This window comes from Hakea prostrata, chromosome 1 (assembly GCF_041222555.1).
Source record: "Hakea prostrata isolate BN-2017 chromosome 1, UWA_Hpros_2, whole genome shotgun sequence".
Classification (NCBI taxonomy): domain Eukaryota; kingdom Viridiplantae; phylum Streptophyta; class Magnoliopsida; order Proteales; family Proteaceae; genus Hakea; species Hakea prostrata.
The window spans coordinates 6,675,036-6,697,730 of NC_142600.1; the positions used below are offsets into that span (position 1 = coordinate 6,675,036).

At 36.0% G+C, this 22,695-nt stretch overlaps 1 protein-coding gene across 2 annotated transcripts; it reads right to left on the minus strand.

Moving 5' to 3' along the window:
* Positions 1–144: 144 nt before the first annotated feature.
* Positions 145–22,241, minus strand: LOC149027030 (Pseudouridine synthase family protein). Of its 2 annotated transcripts, XM_089158302.1 has the most exons (14): positions 22,147–22,241; positions 21,977–22,034; positions 21,850–21,877; positions 21,708–21,754; positions 21,531–21,621; positions 21,282–21,453; positions 19,381–19,468; positions 16,815–16,899; positions 15,350–15,425; positions 15,127–15,194; positions 12,986–13,055; positions 4,871–4,949; positions 2,351–2,444; positions 145–1,223 (listed from the first exon to the last, which is right to left on the minus strand). In XM_089158302.1, exons 1-14 carry the CDS (start codon positions 22,223–22,225, stop codon positions 1,140–1,142), a joined length of 1,119 nt encoding a protein of 372 aa, XP_089014428.1. In that variant the 5' UTR covers positions 22,226–22,241; the 3' UTR covers positions 145–1,139. The 2 variants fall into 2 exon arrangements, with proteins under 2 accessions (XP_089014428.1, XP_089014437.1); XM_089158311.1 differs by lacking the exons at positions 145–1,223; positions 2,351–2,444; positions 4,871–4,949 and adding an exon at positions 4,956–5,230.
* Positions 22,242–22,695: the final 454 nt, after the last annotated feature.

Sequence of the window (22,695 nt, forward strand, 5' to 3'; positions counted from 1 at the left end):
ATCTCTAGCACCTTTGTACTAAAAAATAAAAATACATTGAACAAATGACTGTTTTCAATATCAGACAAAATTCAAAATGGGCCCAAAAACGGCGTAAGGCATTCCACAATGGATCAAGCATTTTGCACAACATACTCAGGAACAAAGTTTAAAGTATCCCACGATACATGCAATACTAGACAATACGTATCCATATTTGACCCAACCGATACAATACATCTCGATACGTCTCTCCATTGAATTACACAAATATATTAGCTAGAGCAATACAATACTCGATACAAGACGATACGTCTCTTAAAATCATGTAACCGATACAATACTTGATACTGATACTTTAAACCTTACTCAGGAATCTACAAATCAATATTTTTTCTTATTATTAAATTAAAAGAAAATATAAATTCATATCGCATTAGCAGTATAGGTATCTGTTTTTGGCCAATGACAATACAGCTAATCCAATACCGATCCCTGAAAGAGTAGCTATTAACTGAGAAAATTTTGGTAAAACAAGGGGCCCTAGGTTCTACCTGTGACAAAATTCCAGTCCCATCTAATTCTACCACGGAAAAAGGTTCTGTTAGGTTCTTCGTTGCATAATAGCTGCAATTTTTCCAATCCAAAAACCAGGCAACATAACAGTAGCACCAAAAACCAGACAGAATAGTAGGTACAAAGTAAATCCCCAAACGTTACCAAATTAATCCAACTTTGCACCTTTTTGGCATACACCGTATTTCTTTGTGTTGGCAGTAATGGAATGGTTTCATCATTATCTAAAATGAAGAACATTTCCCACTGAACTCCTTCCCCCAGGGGGCAAAGTCCAACAATACTACTCACTGATAAATAGCACAATAATTCTCGCTTCACAACATCAATTGATACCTCCTTTACCAAAGCCTGCTCTCTTTGCTCCCTTAATCATAAGGATCTGGTTGTTGAATGACAATGCTCCAAATACAAATTCCCTTTCCCATTCACTTAGTTCTTTCAATTATCTTGTGTAGTCAGGTAGGTTCAGAGGCCTTGGGTGGCTTCTCAACCTTCAGAATTGAAAGGGGAAGCTGACAAATATTTGTTCCTGTGACTTGACTGCCAGATTTTCCACTGTTCACGATCTGCTTCAGAAGTTTTCAACTGTGTGTGGTACGCTCACTTTGACTAGCTTCTTCCTGTGTTTGTAGGATAGATGGGAGAGCAGCAGCAATCTCAATTGCCTATATAAAAGGAAAAAAAGAAAATAGAATCATGGATTCATACTTTTTTAATCCAAATTACAGTATCGGAAGACAACGAAATCATACTAACATACATTTTCCTACTGTGGAAAATCAATATCTCGAGCAGAAAAGATAATCAAACATGAAACTAGATCACTTGTCTGCGCTTCCCAACTGTAATGGAGGAAGATAATCCTTACCTAAGGTGGACCCCCCAGGCAAGTCTTATCCTTCTAAAGCAATGGTTAATACTTTTATGTCTGTGTCTCAATTTCTTGTACCTACTTCAGCATTTTTGTGGAAATCTAAATGGCATTTTTTCCTGAGCTCTGTGATGGTAGAAGAGCGTTTGGGCCCATCACTGATCTGTTTTGCAGAATTAAATGACTTGAAATGAGTATTTATGTTTTACTTATCTTGTTGTGTAACAGTGTAAGCAAGTAAGCAAGTAAAAACTAAGAAGTGATATCTTGGGATTTTCAAGCTAGGGTTTCTGTGTGAGTTCTTACTGCCGCATTTGGGTGTTCTTGACAGATCTATTATATTTTCTTCTATTACACAGTGAATGATCTTCAGCTTTACCAGTAGAGATAGCATAGCACATCATATTGGTGCACCATAATAAATCTGCATGTTATCTTTGTTTGCTATGTTTTGCTTCAATTTGCGTATCATGGTGTTTGTTTTGACGGATACTCATACATTAAAATAGGGCTTTTCACAAGCAGCCAATTGATGAGGCACCATCGATATAGGAAGTCTGATGCCAAAATTTCCTCCCACAAAGATGAGCTATGACGTAGAAAAGTCAACTGAATTTTGTGGGTAAGATTTTATTGATGAACTTAATGTTTAACCATTCATCAGTAGGTCACAGATCAGTATGAGCAGTTGTCCAGCAAAGAAAATCCATGATGCCTACAAGAAAGCCAAATGGGATTCCAAAGATGCTAAGGGCATCCTGATTAATACCAAATAATAACTAAAAAGCACCCATTCACATCAACCACTTCTATCTACTTCAGTAAATTATACGTTCTCCAGATAATCATTTTTCAATAACAAACTAATCCAAGAATGTTTGAGATCCAGGAAGAAATAATGCAGCTAACCTTAGAACTTACCTTGCCTGTTGTTGGATGAGGAAGAACCAATCTGTGGGCATGCAAGTAGTAGCCGCAGTCACCAGGAACAGGATTCATAGGCCTATGATAACCTCTACCAGAAATACAGCAGAGTGAAAGTGAGCATGGAAGGAATTAAATACCCAGTCAACTGGTTTTACGGTAAAGAAAAATCTCAATCAAAAGAATGTTGAGCAAGAGAGACTCAGATGTCCTCATTTAGATGTTCATAAGAAATTGCACATGGTGAAATAAACTGTGAAGTCATGGTGATGAGAACCTGAGATAAATCAGCAGAAGATTGCCAAAATATGAATCAAAACATTAATATTAATTTTTTCAAAAAAAAAAAAAAAAAAAAAAAAAACAACTAAGAGGACATCATCCCACATACAATAACAATAAACAATTCTTACCTCTAATACTCTATTATGGTTATTGTAATTTTGGAGTATCAAAAACCAGCTTGTTAGTGTTTGATTTTCATTATGAAGGACTGTACAGCAACTATATGAGATGATAAACTTACAAAAAAAAAAGAGAAGCAAATTCCCACAGAAGATTTCCTTCAAACCATTGTTTTCACATGTGCTAAAATATCTCCAACCAAAAATACTGAAACACTACGGTCTTCTACATTTGTATATTAAGAGTTAGCTTGTTATTAAACCGTACCATAAGGAATTCAATTGCATTTGAATTTTAACTGCTTGATAATTCTCCAACAATTCCTATCAAAGTTGGTTTACTAAATTGTTAGGGTTTAATGAGGTTATTCCAGAATTCCCATGCCACACTTTCATCAATCATACATGACTAGCCTATATTTAAAAGCTAAAAGTGACTTGACAGGACCTGGGGGTTGCTAGTACCCTGCGGCAGGGGCGAAGCCAAGAATAAACAATGGGGGGGCTCGAATAGTAAGTCCAGATCACCTCCCTGTCAGGTATTAAGCCGCCACACATATTGTGTGGGCCCATGTGGGACCCACTGCTATTTTATCATGAGTTTTTTACATGTGGATCCCCTTAGTGGACCACAAACTAATGATGGGTCTCTTTAGTGCAATATATTACGTGTGGATCCTAATCAGACTAACACCGTTAATCGCCGTTAAGTATATTCAAATTTCAAACACAGAGGGACCAAAATGCCCTTCAGGTTATTTAATAAATTGTGTTATTATATTGTTTTTTCCTTTTTCGGATATATATTTTTTTAACCATACAATTAACACTTAATGACCAATTATCTCTTTTCAAAACCATATATTAACACAATTTATTAAATAACCTGAGGGTTACTTTGGTCCATTCATGTTTGGATTGAATGTACTTAACAATGGCTCTGGAATTTTTGGACTTCTCAATAAACCTAAAATTCAAGGTCAGACCTACAGCAATCTAACTGTTGGGTTTATCCAAATTTAGGAATCTCATTGCTTTGCTGCCCTAAATTCCTTAAAACCCTAGCCTTCTTTCATTTAGATCTCACAAACCCTTCACCTGAATACAATTTCCTTTTAAGATTATCTTCCCCTCTCTTCCCCTTTGCAATTGATTCCAACTTAGGAACCCTACCTACCTCAGAAACCCTAATTTTCCCAAGCCCCAAGCTTGTAGTTTCAACTCAAAATTAAATTTAAGCAAGGTTTATGTTTGAACCTCAATAAATCCAATCATCCTAACCTAGCCAAACCCTTTTTTCCACCTCCTAAACCTTAAATCTTTCAATTCAGCCCTATACCATATTCGCAGGGTTTTAAGAAACCCTAATTGTACTGCTGATTCAACTAATTGTTCCAGAAGACTGGCCCTCAATTTGGGGTTACATCAAAGAGTCTACGCAGGTCTGAATATGTGATTGAGGTGCTATATCATTCCTCATGTCTACCAAGAGTTCCATCTTTAATTCATTAACTATTAAAATACTCTCCAAGATATTTCATTGAAGTTTTTAGTACTCAATTTCAAGGATACAATGAGGTTAGTCTACAATTCTCAGATTTTTGTCAATTTGATAACTAGATTAATTCAGTGGAAAATGCAGGAATTAGGTTAGGAATGCCACATATGATGCCCATGACTCTAGTTTGAAGCGAATGCAAGATTCTGAGTTCAAGTTCGATATTTACATACAACAGTGTGTGGGAAATTTTATTAAAAAAATATCAGGGGTATTAATCCTGTATTGCACAAGGTAGTACTCATGTATGTGTTGGTAACAAAGTATAGGTATCAAGTACCGTATCTGTCAGGTGATTTTAAGAGACATCATCTCATACTGAGTATTGTGTCGTATAGGCCAATACATTTTTGTGCAATCCAATAAGTGTCCATCAGAAAAAGAGGGAGACACATCAATATGTATCATATAGGTTGTATCCAATATGGAGACGTATCGGCTAGTGCTGTATTGTAATGGTTTAAACCATGGTTGGTAACACAATGCTATTGTCTTAATAAGTAAAGCACCAAACTGAGCCACATTTATATGTGCAACACATTACACTTCACATACCCATCTTCTGCAAAACCCCCATCTCCTGATTCTGGTTTGAAGCATTTTGGATGACCACCAGCTTCATAGAGAGGATCACCTGTCATAAAGAACCATTCAGAATCTAATTAGCCAATTGAACAATAATCTATTCTGATCAAATGCTAGAAGGATCGCCCTACAAATGCAAAAAAACTTGTCTACTGAAAATAGATGTGCAATTAACAGGAAGGCTGGTAGAGATATAGGATAAACAATGTTAGTGTATAAGCTGACTTTCTCCTGGAATTTTTGTCCATAGTTACTCATAATGGATGGATGCCCCTTGAGTCCTTGGAGGATCACCCGCAGCCTGGCTAGCCCTTCTTGCACCAGCTGCCCCTAAAAATAATAATAATAGTAATAATTGCTGCCATAAGGAAGACAAAGTCATGACAACAGGACAAAACACGTTTGCTTGTCAGTCACCTTTCTTTAATACCACTATATTGTCAAAATTTAATGATAACCAACAAATAGTTACTGTAAAATAATATGAATCTTATGTGGGGGTTATTGGTTGGATTTTCGTTACTTAAACAATATATAGTCATAACAGCATGACTAGAAAGGGAAAAAATACACTGTACTAATAATGAACAAAAGATCTAGAAGCAGGCAGAAGGGAAGGGGAGAGCAACCTTCTTCCTTTGTGTTAATGAGAGGTCAATGTTGATGCAGGAGCCAAGACAACACCAAGTGGAGGGCCAAGGCCAAGGCCAAGAGAAGCCCCTAGTAATGTAAAACTAAGATCAAGGATGATGACTTATCCCAATTAAACCCACAAACCAGAGAATTAGAAGTAACAAAATAGAAACAAAAGACAAGAGAATGGAGATAGATGGATTTAGCTCTGGACAGCAAGGTTCTTTCAGCCCTAGGTGCTGCAACTAGTCGAGCAGAGGGCATGTTGGGGATTTTCCATTTTAAAATAAATAGATTTCGAATTCTCTTTTGAAAAGTCACAAAATTATGAGTATGCTACATTTCAAATTTATTAGACAATGGTATACAATCACTTCTAAATAATGGATTTAATATCTACTCTAAAATAAATTTATAAAATAATTCTTTAAATATTACTTATCAAACATACAACTCAAATAAAATTCAAAGAAGAAAATAATATTGACATAGTACAAATATCACCTAAATATACAGTGTTACTGTTGGTTGAGTTCTACTAGGAGTTCAATTCTGTTAGAGTTTTGATTTATGTAATTTTCTATTTCTTGTTAACCAAGTAAGGACATTTATGTTATCATACTCTTTCCACTTTATTATAACTAGAAGGGCTTGAGATCAAATTGATCAATTCAGGGTATTTTTTCTCTCATTGACGAAGATTCACCACCGCTGCTACTCTCCATCGCTTGATTCACCATTGTTGCTACTCTCCATCACATAGATCCCATCGTCTCCATCCACCATTGCTATTGCATTTGCAACCAGAACTCATCGTCACCATCGCCTGACCGTTGTAGATATCCTTTAGGTCTTCCTCTTCCATTGCACTATCGTCCTGCTACCCAACCTACGACTTCTGCTACCGTCTTCCTCTTCGATCGCCATCTTTTTTTTCTTCCAAACGATTGAACCCATCTCTCAAAAACCTATCGAACCCAATTAGGCCCACCCTTTGACCCTATGAATCAAACCCAATTAACCTCTAGTTTCTCTTTCTGAACCAATGCCCTTTAACCTAAAAAAAAGGGGGGGGGGGGAGGGGGAAGAAGAAGATGTTCCTTATTCTATGAATCCTATGAATCCCTAGATTTATTTGGGTGGTCCGGCTATTCAATTCTACGACATTTCAGTTGTTCCGAAAAGGTGAAAACTGTAGAACAACATAAAGTTTTTTGAAATCATGGCAACTACCGATGGTATTACTACTCCCACTGGTTCCAAACATTATCCCACTCTTCATCCTCTTTCAGTAAGATTTGATGGCGCAAATCATTTGATCTGGTCTCGATCTGGCATACCGACTTTGCTAGAAGAGGGTTTGTTGGACATATTACTGGCACTACTATCAAACCCTTCCACCACATATGTTTCATAGCATAAATGGATCTTGAATGACTCTCTTATTGTATCATTCCTTTTGAATTCCAAGCATCCAAATATTGCATGTGGAAACCTATTACTTGATATTGCAACCCAAATTTGGAAGGTCACTATTGAAACATATGGACAGTTGGGGAATGATACACAAGTTTATGAACTACGAAAGAAGCTTCATGAGACTACCCAAAAAGACTTGACTTATGGCCCAATATTATACTAAGTTGCGATCTCTTTGGCAGGAGTTGGATCATCATGGGGATTATTACCCCACTAATCCGGATGTTGTGGCTACTTATAGGAAGCATGTCGATAAGATTTGGGTATACGACTTCTTGACTGATTTGAATGTAAAGTATGATCAAATCAGAGTAGAAATATTGAGGCGTTCTCTCTTTCATACACTCGAACAATCTTCAGTGTGAGGAAAGTCGTCGATTGGCCATGCTTCATGCTTCTATTGTGGAGAAATCAGCTTCATAGTCTGTTAGCACTAAATTTGATTCGACCAAAGAGATTGTCAAGTGTGAGCACTGTCACAAACCATATCATATCAAGGCCAACTTTTGGAAGCTCCATGGGAAGCCAGCTGATTTTGAGCGGAAAAGAGCACAAAGAAGGGGAAAAGCGAACGCTAATCTTTTTTAGACGGTTTCCAACTTTCCATAACACCTTTTGAAGACGTTGGTTTTTCACAGGAGGAATTAGCTACTCTGCAACATATTTTGCAGTCTTCTACTGCTGGTACAACATTTACTACTGCTTCCTCCACTACTCATTCCAACTCTTACCTTGCTACTTTAGGTAAAACTTTTACAGACTTCAATGTTTTTTCAATTTTTGCTCTTTGGATCATTGCTACAGAAGCCACAGATCATATGACAAGTTCATCCTCTCTTTTTTTACATTATTCTCCAACTTCCGGAAGAGATAAGTTCAAATTGTTGATGACTCTTATTATTCCATTGCTGGAAAATGGATCATTCAACATTTTCCATCATTTTCTGTCTAAAGTTTTACATATTCTCTCTTTCTCTACTAACTTGCTATCTATCAGTAGTCTTTTACACAGACTTGAATTGTAAAGTGACATCTTTTTCATCTTTTTGTGTCTTCCAGGATCTGGTAACGGAGAAGGAGATTGGACATTGTAAAACTAGACAATGGACTTTATTTGCTAGAGCCGATTGGAGGATCTACTTTTGCTTTGGTTGCATCTTTTAATCGGGTCCATTTGGTAATATCAGACCTTCATCAGTGGCATTATAGGCTAGGTCACCCCCCTCTAGAAACTCTTAAGAAAGTATTTCCTGATTTAGTCACTTCTTGTAAATAGGATGATTTTTTTGTGAAGCCTGTATTTTTGCAAAGCAGACTCGTTATACTTATTTATGTTCTCTTCATAGAAAATCTATTCTTTTTCTGTGTTAATTTATACTGATGTGTGGGGCCCCTGTCAACGTGTCTATTACTGGCCATAGATACTTTGTTACTTTTATTGATTGTCACTCTCGTTCTACATGGATTTATCTTTTAAAACAAAAACATTAGGTTTTTCGATGTTTTCATGATTTTCATAATATTATTAAAACTTAATTTAATGCCACTGTGAAGATCCTTCGTAGTGACAATGGCACATAGTATATTGATGTTGAATATCAAAGATATCTCTTTGACTCTGACATAATACAACAGATCAGTTATGTTGATACGAATGCCCAAAATGGAGTTGCTGAAAAGAAGAATTAACATCTATTAGAGGTAGCTCGTTCAATTATGATCGCCATGCATATTCCTAACCAATATTGAAGTGATGCTATACTCACTGCCTCATACCTTATAAATAGGATGCTCAGTAGGATACTTGGTTTTAAATGTCCTAATAAAAATTCTCAAGGGAGCCTCTTCTTTTGTTATTCCCCTGAAAGTGTTGTGGATGTGTGTATTATGCCATAATCACAGCCCACTAGAGTAAGTTGGCTCCCCACAGCATGCGCTGCATATTTTTGGGGTATTCTGCTACTCAGAAAGGGTATAAATGTTATCATCCTCCATCCAGGAAAACCATTGTGTCTATTAATGTAATTTTTAATGGGTATTGCCATTATTATACACCTCTTCAGAGAGAGAATCCTAGAGGAGAGGTGTTCTCTTCAACTCTGGACCTTCCTATCACAAACAGAGACTCCCACATACCACCACAACAAAACGTAGGAGTTCAAAAAGAGTTTTCTGACCACGGGAGACTTAGGCTAGTATACCTGAGGACTTTAATTCTCCCCCTCCGTTTTTTGAACTATGTGAAGAACCTGGTTAGGGGGAGACCACTCCTGTGATACACACTATTGAGGTCTTTCAAAACAAAATTGACCAAAATAAAGAGGTGCAGACTTATCAGAGAAAGAATTACAATCACAATCGGCCAAAGTAGGTGGAGAAAGGTGACATGTTATCACTCCAATCCCTTGCTCTAGAATCAGATTTTATTATTTCCCCTGAGGTTTCTTCTTCTGATCTTCCTATTTATGTTAGAAATGAGTTAGATCTTGTACTCAACATCCTATAGCTAAATACGTTTCTTATTACTCTTTATTTGACTCTTACCGTACTTTTATATCCTCTCTATTATCTATTTCTATTCCTAAAAATTGACAGGAAACTTATACTGATAAGAGATGGAAGGCAACTATGGTAGAGGAAATGTAGGCAATGAAGAAAAATGATACTTGGGAGCTAGCTATACTTCCTCTAGGAAAAAACCCGTAAGCTACAAATGGGTGTTTGTGGTTAAACTAAAATATGGATGGATCAGTCAACAAGTTGAAGGCTAGACTAGTTGCAAAGGGTTTTATCCAAACCTACATGATTGATTATCAGGAGACTTTTGCCCCTGTTACGAAACTGAACACTGTTAGAGTTTTGTTGTCTATAGTTGTAAACAAACTGGAACTTGCATAAACTAAACGTAAAGAATGCCTTTTTACATGGGGAGTTGGAGGAAGAAATCTGTATGGAAATCCCGCATGGTTTTTCTGATTACAATACTGCAGGGAAAGTTTGTTGGTTAAAAATATCAATTTATGGGTTTAAACAATCTTCTAGATGCTGGTTTGGATGCCCCTAGAAGGCAGTGACCTATACTGGATACAAGCAAAGCAATGCTAATCATAAACTGTTTGTTACGAAGTCAAGTACTAATATCACACTTCTCATTGTTCATGTGGATAATATTGTCATCATAAGGAATGATGGTGAGGAAATTCAAAGGTTAAAGGACTTTCAAATAGAGAGTTTGAAATTAAAGATTTAGAGAAATTACAGTGCTTCCTAGGGATTGAGGTGGCTCGATCGAAGAATGGTATATACATATCCAGAGGAAGTATGTCCTATATTTATTATCAAAAGTGAGAATGTTGGGATGTAAAGCAATTGTTACCCCTATTGAAACTAGAGCTAAACTTAAGGAGAAAGAGGAGAACCAATGGACAAAGAAAGATATCAAAGGCTAGTAGGGAAGCTTATTTACTTGTCCCACACCAAGCCAGACATTGCTTATATCGTGGGGATAGTGACCCAGTTCATGTATGATCTATATTTAGCTCATATAAATGTTGTTCCCGGAATATTGCGGTATTTAAAGGGAACTCTTGGAAAACGAATACTTTTGTCACCCATTGATAATCTAAGGGTAGAAGTATACACTAATGTAGACTAAATTGGATCTCCTGACAGGAAGTCAATTTCATGTTACTGTACCTTTGTTGGAGGTAATCTAATTACTTGGAGGAGTAAAAAATAGATTATGGTAGCATTATCCAGTACCGAAGCTAAATATCGAGCTATGGTTCATGGAGTTTGTGAGCTACTATGGTTGAAAGACCTACTAGAAGATATTGGAGTCCAAGTTCCAAACCCTTTGATGTTATATTGTGACAACAAGACTGCTATTAGTATTGCCAATAATCCTATGCAACATGATCGAACTAAGTACATTGAAATTGACAGGTTTTTTGTCAAAGGAAAGCTGGAATAAGGGCTCATCTGCATGCCTTTTGTGAGGTTTGGAGACCAAGTGGCAAATATTTTTACCTAGGGTTTAAAGTAAGGATTGGGCATGACAAATATCTATGCCTCAATTTGAGGGGGAGTATTGGTTGGTCTCTACTATGAGTTCAATTCTGTTAGAGTTTTAGTTTATGTAATTTTTTATTCTTGTTACCCAAGTAAGGGTATTTATGTAGTCGTATTCTTTCCACTTTATTATAAATAGAAGGGCTTGAGATCACACTGATCAATTCAAGCTATTCTACCACAATCATTTTTTCTCAACAGTTACAGCATTTTGTAGTTTATGTATTACAGTTTCTTGGTAAATTCTGCATTAATATATTAAATTATTTGTCTTCTCTATCTTTTGAATCACAATTAATCGATACTGGAATTCTTGTTCAATGGATTAGAAAGCTTAATCTTTCATTTGAAGCTGCATGACTATATCTCAAAATGTTACAAGGTTATAGGTCATTTGCTTTGCAAATATAATAATATAATAAACAAATTTTATTCAATTATAGAATTACAAACATATCATGCAGTCAAGTGGTAGTCTTGTGGATTTTAATAACACTTATTTTATAAAATTGTCTTTATATTTATGTGAAATAGACACCTGTCAACCATTTACTTTGAAATTTTTGTTCATTTTCTTATGATCTTATCTAATGTTAATAAAACTCTAATACTTAGAGATGAATCAAAACTTTGTTAATTCTTTTCACCTCTGTATTATTGTTCAATTGATGAAAATCACCTTTTAATGACCCTTAATTTGTTTTCAGTTTTAAAATTGATCACCTATAATTTTCTTCTTAATAGAAAGTAAGACTTCTATACCAACTTAGCTTCCAAAAGGGTCGAACCTTCCCAGATGCTCATGAACTTAGTGTGAGGGAACTTAATCATGGGCAGTTCAATGGGCCGGAAAAATTCCCGGTCCCAACATGGTACAGAACTTGTTATGAATGTGCCTATTCAAGTTGTGGCGGCTCAAGTAGTATATATGTATATATATATATATATATATATATCTAGAAAACAATTTTTCAGCAAGAATCAATTGACAGAATAGAGATTGCCAAATAGTTCTATGGACCTTAATGGCTCTGCTATTTCTGTTATAACAAAAGATATTGATAGGAACCCGCGTCTCGAATACAGAAATTAACAAAGATTTTATCACTGGAAAACAAAGAACAAACACAAATAACGATAATACTGGTTTTGATGGTGTACAATGCTGCCTCAGCCAAAGGCTGCCTAAACCTCACATAGAATAACCCAAATCGACCCTCACATATTTCCCTCTATTTATAATCCCACTTTGTTAGTTATGGTAACTCTCCCCTCACTCTCTTTCTTATCCCAGGGTCCTATCAGAAATAAATTCAACGATACAGTGATCCATCAACTCAATTCATAAATTAAATTGCTACTCATAAACTTGTAGTCTTAGTCATGTTTAAAAGTTAATTCCTTAAATCTTTATCTCCACAAAGTCGCCTCCGCTATCTGATATCTCTTTTGTACTCACATATGGCTACACCATGCATTTGCATGTGGGAGTTTATTGGTATATATACATACACATATAAAAGCCTGTCTAATTATATGTTGATATGTTCATATTAGTCATTCAAGTTACAGCCCTGATCTGTTCTCCTAACACCTCGCTTACTAGTAAAAAAAAATTTCTGCCACAGTAGTCACAACTCAAAACTTAGTGCCTACTATTCACTCATATATGGAAAATTCACAAGATCCAATCATTTTCTTCTTCTAGTCATCTGATATAATTCAATTCAAATTCCAAAGATATTTGCAAAATGTAAAGAGAGGTGTAATTTCTTTGGATAACAGCCCTCGTAAAATATGCAGTCATGAGAAAATGAAATTCCTTAAATAAGACCAATAGGAAAACACTTAATCAAATTCATAGAGCAGAGCATTATAAAAGTCCCTTAATAGCAGACCTACCAATGAGTGGATGCCCTATGAAGGAAAGATGAATGCGGATTTGGTGCGGACGTCCTGATTGGATTTCAACCTGTTGAAGAACAAAGAGAACATAACAGAAAGCTTTAAGAACAAGGTTACAAAAGAGATGAAAAAGAGGAACTTAAGATGAAGAAATTTAAAAGATACAGTCTACTTGTAATTTAGAGTTGTTGAGTGCAATAGAAAATATGAGTGAGTCGTCTTGTTGTTATTAAAGAAAGTCCAACATAAGAGGTTGAAGGAATGTGAATTATTGGTTATATTCTGCTATTTCAATGGATTCTATACATTGAGCAGCACAGAAATGGATATAGGGAAGGGGGGAAAAAAATTCTCTAGCCGCTTTTCCTCTCCCCTCATTGGACCATCTATTCAGATAGTAGTAAAGCTCCCTCACTCCACCCTCATCAGCCCAGAAGCTTCTACTAACTGATTGAGTAAATTAAGGTTCAGCCACATGCATGAAGGGAGAAGAACATTGAGATATGGTACCACCTTTCATCAGAAATAGGCTCTAACTGGGTAATTCCAGCTGCTCTATCTAAACTCAATCAGTTGGAAAGGCAACTACTCCATTAATGGACAAAAACTTCGGGATGCTCTAGCCGGCCATCTGCAACCTTCAAGAGAAAATAAATTGAAACGAATTGCATGTTGCAAGATTTTCAAGAAATTTCCAAGTAAAAGGATTCTCAAGAAAACGAGTCAAGAGTACTTAACTTCACCATCACACAGTCAATACTATCTATCAACCGTTCAAATCTACATTTTTTCTTAATGATCTAAATATAGCTAAAGAGGAAAGCAATTCCACACTAAAAGAAACTATAAGTTTGTGAGGCACTTCTTGTTCATTGATAGAAGTAACACTGCCTCAATCCTCAAAACCAACAATAAAAATAGAAGTAACACTGCCACAATCAGGCACTTCTTGTTCATTGATTTAATTAATGACTTAAGGCACTTATAGTAAATCACTGAACTGGTAACTATAATTTAACGGCTTAACCAAAATGAGAGCATTCCAATTGTGGTTTGCTTTATTGCTTTATGTTGTTTGTTGTCAAAAGGAATTAGGAGCTAGGAGTCGGTTAATATTCCCAGTTTAAGCAAGTTCCTATTTTTAAACTATGTTTAAAGTGGTACTACAACTTGGTTTTGCCTGCTATAGATAAAGGACTGTAGCCCAGATAATGGTCCAAGTTCTGAGAGAAACTCAAGTTTCAACCCTGTGAAAATGGAAATTTTTGGTCGAAACCTAGGAAATTTCGTGGAAACTTGGGACTATTGCAAGTTTCAACAAGTTTTGACAAGTTTTAAGGAATACTTTGGGTTGGGACTGATGCATATAATCAAATCCAACAACATACATTTGTAACCTAATTACTAGAGAGAACAAATATTAAATTCAAAAAAATCCAACATCATTTAAGCATGAACAAACAAAATAATATAATTTTCTAGGTATTCTTTAAATCCGAGAGAAAAAAACAAATAGTAGCACACTTCAAAAATCGAATCTAACATCATACATTTGAAAATCTAGCTACTAGAGACAACATATCCTAAATTCACGAGAATCCAACATCATTTAATCATGAAACAAAGAAAAAATACAATTTTCTGGGTATTTTTTAAAATCAGAAGAAAAAAAATACTAGCATACTTCAAATATCAAATCCAACATACATTGGTAGATCTAACTACTAGAGACAACACATATTAAATTCAAAAGAATCCAACATTATTTGATAGTGAAACAAAGAAAAAAAATTTGAGAAAATTTCGGGTTACCTTGTAAAAAGTTTCAGAAACCTTAGAATAACCTCCAAAAAGTGTTGAAATCACCAAAGGAGTGAAGCAAAATGCTTAAAATGAGCTAAAATCAACTTAGAAATCTCAAAATCTTTTCACATATCTGAGTGGATTGTGGTTTGCGAATTTGTCCTCTCCTCTCTTTATTCTTATGTGGTTATGGTTTCTCAATTTCTTAAATAGTCAGTTCATCGCTCTTATCACCATGAGGCATGAACAAAACTTTTTATTTAGAAAAACATTACTAATTAAGGAGCAAAATAAAGATCACAAGAGCTGTCTGCATGCAACACTCGACTAAATACCTCGACCAATGTGCAGTTTCCCTGAGAATCTCTCTCAAGAACATCAACTTTGCTGAGTGCTGGTTTCCCTGTTTAATTTGCAAGGGTAAGCAACAACATTACAAGGAGAAGAAAAATTGAATGATTAAAATGGCAAAGACTACTGTAGAAATATCAATCAGAAAATAAGAACACTAGAGGGCCAGCAGAAGCCAAAAACTCGAAAAACACCCAAAGAGAGTACCTGATGAAGAAGCAACATGAAGCCCATTAGCCACGCCAGGGTATCGCATCAATCCAATTGGTTGAGTTATGACCACCTAACATGCACAAAGAACCATAAACTAATTCATCTAATAATGCATGATCATTACATGAGACATTTAAATAAGGTCATAATCGATCCCCCCAAAAAGGGCCTATAAGGACGTTATACAGAGTTCTTAAAAGATTCACTACATCAAACAGAACTAACCAAGCCAGCTGAGAAAATAACTGCATCAAACTAGGATAAACTTGAGACTGCTTTGAACTAATCTAAATTAAATTTACAATTGAGAAATTGAAATCCATTCTATTGATAGAAACAATAACAACAACCAATAAGCTTTTGCCCCAACTAAATGGGATCTGCTAAATGGATTCTTGCCTTCCAATCAGCTCTATTTGAGGCCATACTAGATACAAGGCCTATGCTATGCATATCCTCTCTCACCACTTCTCTTAAGGTTATTTTAGGTTTGCTCCTAATTTTTCTACTTCCTTCAATATGAATTAAATTGCCTTCCCATACAAGGGCATTTAAAAGCCTTCAATGAATGTGGTTGTGCCATCTCAATTGTCTTTCTTGTAACTTGTCATTTTTCTAAGCTATTCCCAAACCAATTCTAATATAATCATTCCTTATCTTATCCTTCCTTATTTTGCCATTCATCCATCTCATCATCTCCATTTCTACTAGACTGAGTTTATCTATACGATGATTCTTAACAGTCCAATACTCTGCACTATACATTACAACTCATCGTGAAATGGTCGTATAGAATTTTCCTTTGAACTTTAAAGGAATACATCAATCACACAAAACCCTGGACACACCTCTCCACTTCATCCGCTCTAACCAATTTATTCAATCTCTTAATCAATCAGTTTTTGCTCTGATATTCGTCATCATGACCTGTGGTTTTTCTTTACGGGCTTCTTGATCTTATCAAGCCCCTTAAATCTAAATCAGTTGTAATCCTCTTCACCATATATAATCATCATTCAGTTATGAGTTTAGTTACATCCTACATGAGATATGGTCTATGACGAAGGCCCCACTTGGAAACCAATTCCTCCATTCATGGTCATGACCTGACATACCGCCCTTTGGTCCCTCTGATGGATTTCATCTGCGTGCTTATCCTCATTAGAGGCTTCATCAACATTACAAAAAGCATCTTTACTCAATTCAGCTTCCAGTAAAGTTTTCCATCTCTGTGTCAACATGAACAACCATCAGCTATCAACCAAGCATGACCACAGCTAGTACACATTGTTCCTGGATACTTTTATTTTACTTTGCAGAATTCATTTCCCCCCCCCCTTTTTTAAAAAGGGAAAAACAAAAGCAGATCGTTATACGTAACACATATGGATGCAAGTTCACATCAAATGCAATTATGCAACTAAAGGGAGAAGTTATAGTTAAATATGTAGAGCATTACCTTGTCTTTATCAATTATTCCGGAGGCCAATGCTCGATATATCTTTGTAATCCTCCTTTTCACCCCAAGCTCCATGCTAGTTTCCCTGCAAATATTTGACATTTAAATCTCAATCAAGTCAAACAAAGAAAATTACTCAACTATCCTCAAAAAGAGAAGAACTGAAAACAAAAATGTAGCTATAATGCAGATATAAATGGAACAATATACAAGTCAAATTCAGAATCTTCAACAGTACAATACTGGAAACAGGAATATGACTTTCAACCCCCCTAACCCCGAAAAAAGGGGGGGGGGAGAAGAAAAGCAAACAAAAACCCCAAAAAGTGACAATTTGCCACTAAATTCTAATTTTATGGATGACCATACAAGGCACTGGTTAGGGTTGAATTCTGGCCTATTAATTATAAGAAAGACAACAAGAGCGGGTTTTGGAGTAAATATATAATAATGCAGAGAATAATTCCCGCAAAAAAAGAAAGGGGAAGTGCTCTCTCTGTCATGCAAAGTAGTCATGTCTGAACTTCTTCATTATCCCCACAATACCCTATTTAATTTAGCATAATTTTTCTTGTAAGCCTAAATAGGTGATGCTGGAACAAAGTCAGTTTAGTAGGTAATAAATGCATCAACAACCAACCATTGAACAGTGGGTTTTTCAAACAAGCCTTTTTTGGAGAACTATAGAATATAATAAGACAATAAAAATCCATGTTTTGGAAACATAGGAAAGACCAAAAGGTCCAAAAGGTCCAAAACAAATAGAAAATCCACATTCAATCTGAACTACGATGTCCTGCTTTTTCCAGAGAGCTTTTGCTTTGGTTTTCCACGAAAAAGAGACAACCTGAGAGAGTTTAGAAAGTTCATTGAAGAAAGGTCAAACATAAGTTCTTGAACAACAGCAAAAGTTGCCTAGAAAAAGATATGGAAAAGAAGCAAGAAGGATGCAAGTAGAAGCATGATAATACAATCAAGTAGGATCCATGACCTGCAGATAATGTATTTAAGGCAATCACCTTACAATTGAAGCAATCTTCAGCTGCTTACACATGAATTTATTACCCCAAATACTTTTGGAGAGGGAGGGAGGGATGTTAGAAAGTTTACCCTAATGCACCAGGGTCCCGCTATTGCAAAGTCTGGGAAGGGTAATATCTATGCAGCCTATCCACTTCATCAGAATGGCAGTTTCAAAGTTTTCAGAATAGAAGGTAATTAAAGATTACATACCAGGGTTAAAGATCCACAGTGGAAGCTATTATCTAATTAAGAAATTTGCGAAAAGGTTTAGAGATTGTAAGAAGGATCTTCACATGTTCTTTATTGACACAGAAAAACCATGTGACAAAGTGTGAAAGTCCTTAGATAGCTAATCTGGCAAGTACTAGAGAAGAGAAAAGTTTCAAATAAATATTCGGAAATAGTCAAGATATGTATGATGCAGCAGTAATAAGTGTAAGAACCCCTTTTTTCTTAGGGTTTTTTTTTGGGGGGGGGGGGGGGGGGTTTGGGGGCATGGGATCAAAGTAGTGAATTCCACATTACAATTTGGTTGCATCAATGATCAACTTTGAACTCTTATTTGGGTGCATTCATCATTGAGGATTTAACCGAATACATTCAAGATGAGGCTTCTTGGTGTACGCTTTTCAATTATGAAGTTGTTCGGTGGATGAGAAAAAGCAAGGATTACCACCAAGCTATAGTTATTGAGATTGACCTTAGAATCAAAAGATTTCAAACTAAGTAGAATGAAGATAGAGTATATGTTGTGCAACTTTGGTTATACCATGACATATCAGAGGTGGTGAAACTTCATGAGAGGAAATTCCACAAAGTAATTGTTTTAAGTGTCTTGGCTCAATCACAAATAAAGAAGGGGGTGGAGAGAACTACGTTTCACACAAAATTAAAGTAGGAATAGTGTTTCACATAGATAAATAGGACGGATGAAGAGGACAGGTGCATCCTGAATTTTGTGTGATCGACATATTCCTTTAAAACTTGAAAAGGAAAAATTTATAGGACAGTCATATGACAGCCTATGATGTGTGGTGCAAAATGATGGGCATATAAGTAGCATCATCTAGGTAAACTTGGTTAAGCAGAAGTTATGATATTGGGACTAGGAATTATTATGTAAGAAATGATCATATTAGAGCCAATTAGGCAGTAGCTCTGGTACATGTTAAGCTATAAGAAAGTCATCTGAGATGGCATGTTCATGTTCAATAGAGGCCTTTGAGTGATCTAATACATAGAAGTGCTTAAATCCTAATTAAAAGAACTAAAATCACTAGGGAAGACCTAAAATAACCTAAGAAGAAGTGGCGAGAAAAAACATCCATGACGTAGACCCTATACCCAGTATGACCTAGAATAAAGGTTGATTGAAGGACAAGAATAAATATAGTGAGCCAAATTGTTGTAGCAAAACCATGTTATTGTAGATAACAAATAGATTTATCCTTTCCACCTGAACTTAATGTATAGGAAAGTATATTTTATTCATGCTCAATGTTACAGTCAACCTAAATCTGAAAGTATACTAGTTGATTCTTACCTCTTATTCCCAATAACTGATGTCCCATCAGCAAAATATGCAGCAAGACGGACTTTTGCAAGCCTTGACTTAGCACAAAGCAATATTCCTGTCAGTTAACATGTTAATAGGGAAATGTATCAATGAATTTGATACCACAAACTGCAACAATTGAATCACAAGCTGCAATTTCAATATGCATAAAGGAAGGATAAATAACATCAAGGTTTTCTTCTTTGTTTTTTATTTTTTACTTTTTTTTATTACTTCTTCTTTTTCTTTTTCTTTTTTTTTTTTTTGGGGGGGGGGGGGGGTTTAATAAACAAATATATAAAAAATCCAATGTTCCAGGCAATGAATGAAAACAGAATGCAGCACAAAAATAACATTTGGCCCTTCTAGAAAATCCTTATGTGAGTGTTCAGAATTCTTTCTTTCTTAAGCAGGTAGATCATTGTCATTGCTTTCTCAATTTTTCTATTCAAAAGGACATCAGTCCATTGTGACCCCCGGCCTGGTTCTTCTTGTGTTGCTCAATCAAAATGAATAGTCTTGCCATTGCATTGAAGCATGAGATTTCAATCAATTGACATGTTAACAACAACAACAACAATAAGCCTTGTCCAACTAAATGGGGTCATCTACATGTATTCTTGCCCTCCAATAAGTTCTATTTGAGGTCATGCTAAATACAAGGCCTAAGTTATGCATATCTTTCTCACCACTATTCCTAAGGTTATCTTAGGTTGCCCCTAGCAATTCTAGTTCCTTCAATTTGGATTATATCACTTTTCCGTATAGGGGCATTTATAGGCCTCCGTTGAACGTGGTGCCACCTCAAACAACTTTCTTATAGCTTATCAATTATGGGAGCAACTCCCAGGCAAACTCTAATATGATAATCATTCCTTGTCCTATCCTTCTTAGTTTTTCCACTCATCCATCTTAGCATCCTCATTTCTACTACACTGAATTTATCTATATGATTCTTTCTAACAGTCCAACACTTTGTACCGTACATCATAGCGGTCGAGCTACGGTCCTATAAAATTTTCCTTTAAGAATTAATGGAACAAGTTGATCACATACGACCCCGTACGCACCTCTCTACTTCATCCACCCTATTTTGATTCTTTGAAAAACATCATCCTTTATATCAACTTTTTTATTTATGATTAAACCAAGGTACCTAAAACAATCACTCCGAGGAATCTCCTTATCGTCAAGTTTCACCACCTCACTATCTGCCTGATCATAACTAAAGTTACAAACTAAATATTTTGTCTTCATTCTACTTAGATTAAAGTCTCTTGATTCCAAAGTTGCTCTCCCTGATTCTAACTTGGTATTAATCCCTATTTGAATCTCATTTATCAACACAATATATCAAAAGAAAGGAACTCATCTTGAATGTCTTTGATTAATTCATCCATTATAAGTGCAAATAGATATGGGCTTAAAGTTAATCATTGATGTAGCCCAACTGTAATTGAAAATTCATTACTTTGTCCCCCCACTGTTCTTACGCTTGTCATTAAACCATCATACATACTCCACGTATTTACTTGCGACCCTTCCTTTCTCTAGTACTTGCCAAATTAACGCTCTAGGAATTCTACCATAAGCTTTTTCTAGGTCAATAAATACTATATGAAGGTTTTTCTACACTCTCTATACATATCCATAAGTCTCCTAATAAGGTAAATAGCCTGTCGTAGATCTTACCGACACAAACCCAAATTAGTTCTCCATAATTGAGATTAAGTGTCTCAAACGGATTTCAATTACTTTCTCCCATAATTTCATAGTATGACTCATCAGTTTAATGCATCTATGTTAACAAAATCATAAAAAATATATATATTAAAAAAAAAAAAAAAAAGAATCAAATGCACAGATGAAAAGCGAAAGAAGATGCATACCCGATGTGCCCCTACCCAGTCGATGAACAGGAGATGGAAGTGGTTGTTGTGAAAGCCCATGAGAAGTACAAGCCCTTTTACTCGCCCTCCACTGGAGCTGGGTTAAAACTGCCCTTTGCTGGAACAGTCCACCAGGTAGAACTTGTAGACCCGAAGGCTTATTCAACGCTACCTGAATGTACATCAAGAATATACAAGATCACCATATCTAAAAGGAAAATGAAATCTTAGCACTCAAAGTTTACAAACCATGTCATCATCTTCGAACAGAACTTCGAGCAAGTAGGGTGCATCTGCCTCTCTCCAAGGAAGACGATGATAGGCTAATTGCGAACCTTCTCTACATATTGTCATCAAAATTCAAAATAAATTTCCCCTCACGGACCTCTTTCATACAAATAGGAGAAACGGGATAGAGTCAAATGCCTGAGAATTGTGTTGGGCTCCTTTACAACTTGGCCATCAACCATTATCTACAGAAGGGGTACATCGTCATGCACCATACAAATGGAACAAAAAAGAAATGCAAAACAGAATATAACAAAAACATAAACGCAGATAAACGAACCTGCCCATTCCGTATCCTCTGTAACCAGCTACTCCAAAATCAACATAGTAACTAGCCATTAATTTCTGTAACGAATTAGAGATGAGGAAAAGTGGGAAAAAGAGAAAAAAGGCAGATACCGACTCACCCTTCGAGGGGGGCTGAGTTATTGTACTTGGTTGAGTAGAACTCCACTAGGGTTGAAACTGTGAGGCATTTCATTTTACTAATTTTTTTTCAGAACATACAGTAAAGGAGACGATCTGATCGTCATATTTAATAGAAAAGAAATCGATTAGAAGCAGAAACTGAACAAACCAGTGTTAGAAGGTCGAACGACATCCTTGTAGACGAGGCCATCGTTGAGCTCAGGCCATGGCTCTCCGAAGGTCTCCATTCGATTTGGCGCCTTTTCTGACACCGTCGTCCAACAACCCTAAGATCAACAGGATTTAAACTTGGAATCGGTGTAAAGTTGGACCATTCGATCGGACCGGAATTGGTCCGGACAACCCTAAAATCAGCTTCCCATTTCTCGTACATTCGGATATTTTATTCTGGAAAGCGGGTTCGCATGGATCATTTAATTCGACCGGATATCATTGAACAACCCTATGATCAGCATTTTATACCTATTTGGAATCCATTCTCATTCAGAGTGTACCACACAAAAGGTATCTACTGCATGAGGCCTGTGAGAGGTGGTATTTAGATAATTTTGCACCAAAGAATGAAATGAAAAGAGGAAAAGGTAATTCCAAACTAATTACTAATTCTAAATTTTATCCAAAAATGCCTATTTCTAATTATGACGCCGATTACTGTCTTAATCTTTGTCTAATCAAGATACACATCCCACGGTCAAAA

What these genes read in the sequence shown, in the direction of transcription:
- LOC149027030 (XM_089158302.1), bottom strand. Translation starts at nt 22,225, where the DNA reads ATGGAGACCTTCGGAGAGCCATGGCCTGAGCTCAACGATGGCCTCGTC. An exon ending in GAGCCCAACACAATTCTCAG is followed by an intron (nt 21,622 to 21,707) that starts GCATTTGACTCT and finishes GACAATATGTAG; the next exon opens with AGAAGGTTCGCAATTAGCCT. An exon ending in GAAACTGCACATTGGTCGAG is followed by an intron (nt 13,056 to 15,126) that starts GTATTTAGTCGA and finishes GTTCTTCAACAG; the next exon opens with GTTGAAATCCAATCAGGACG.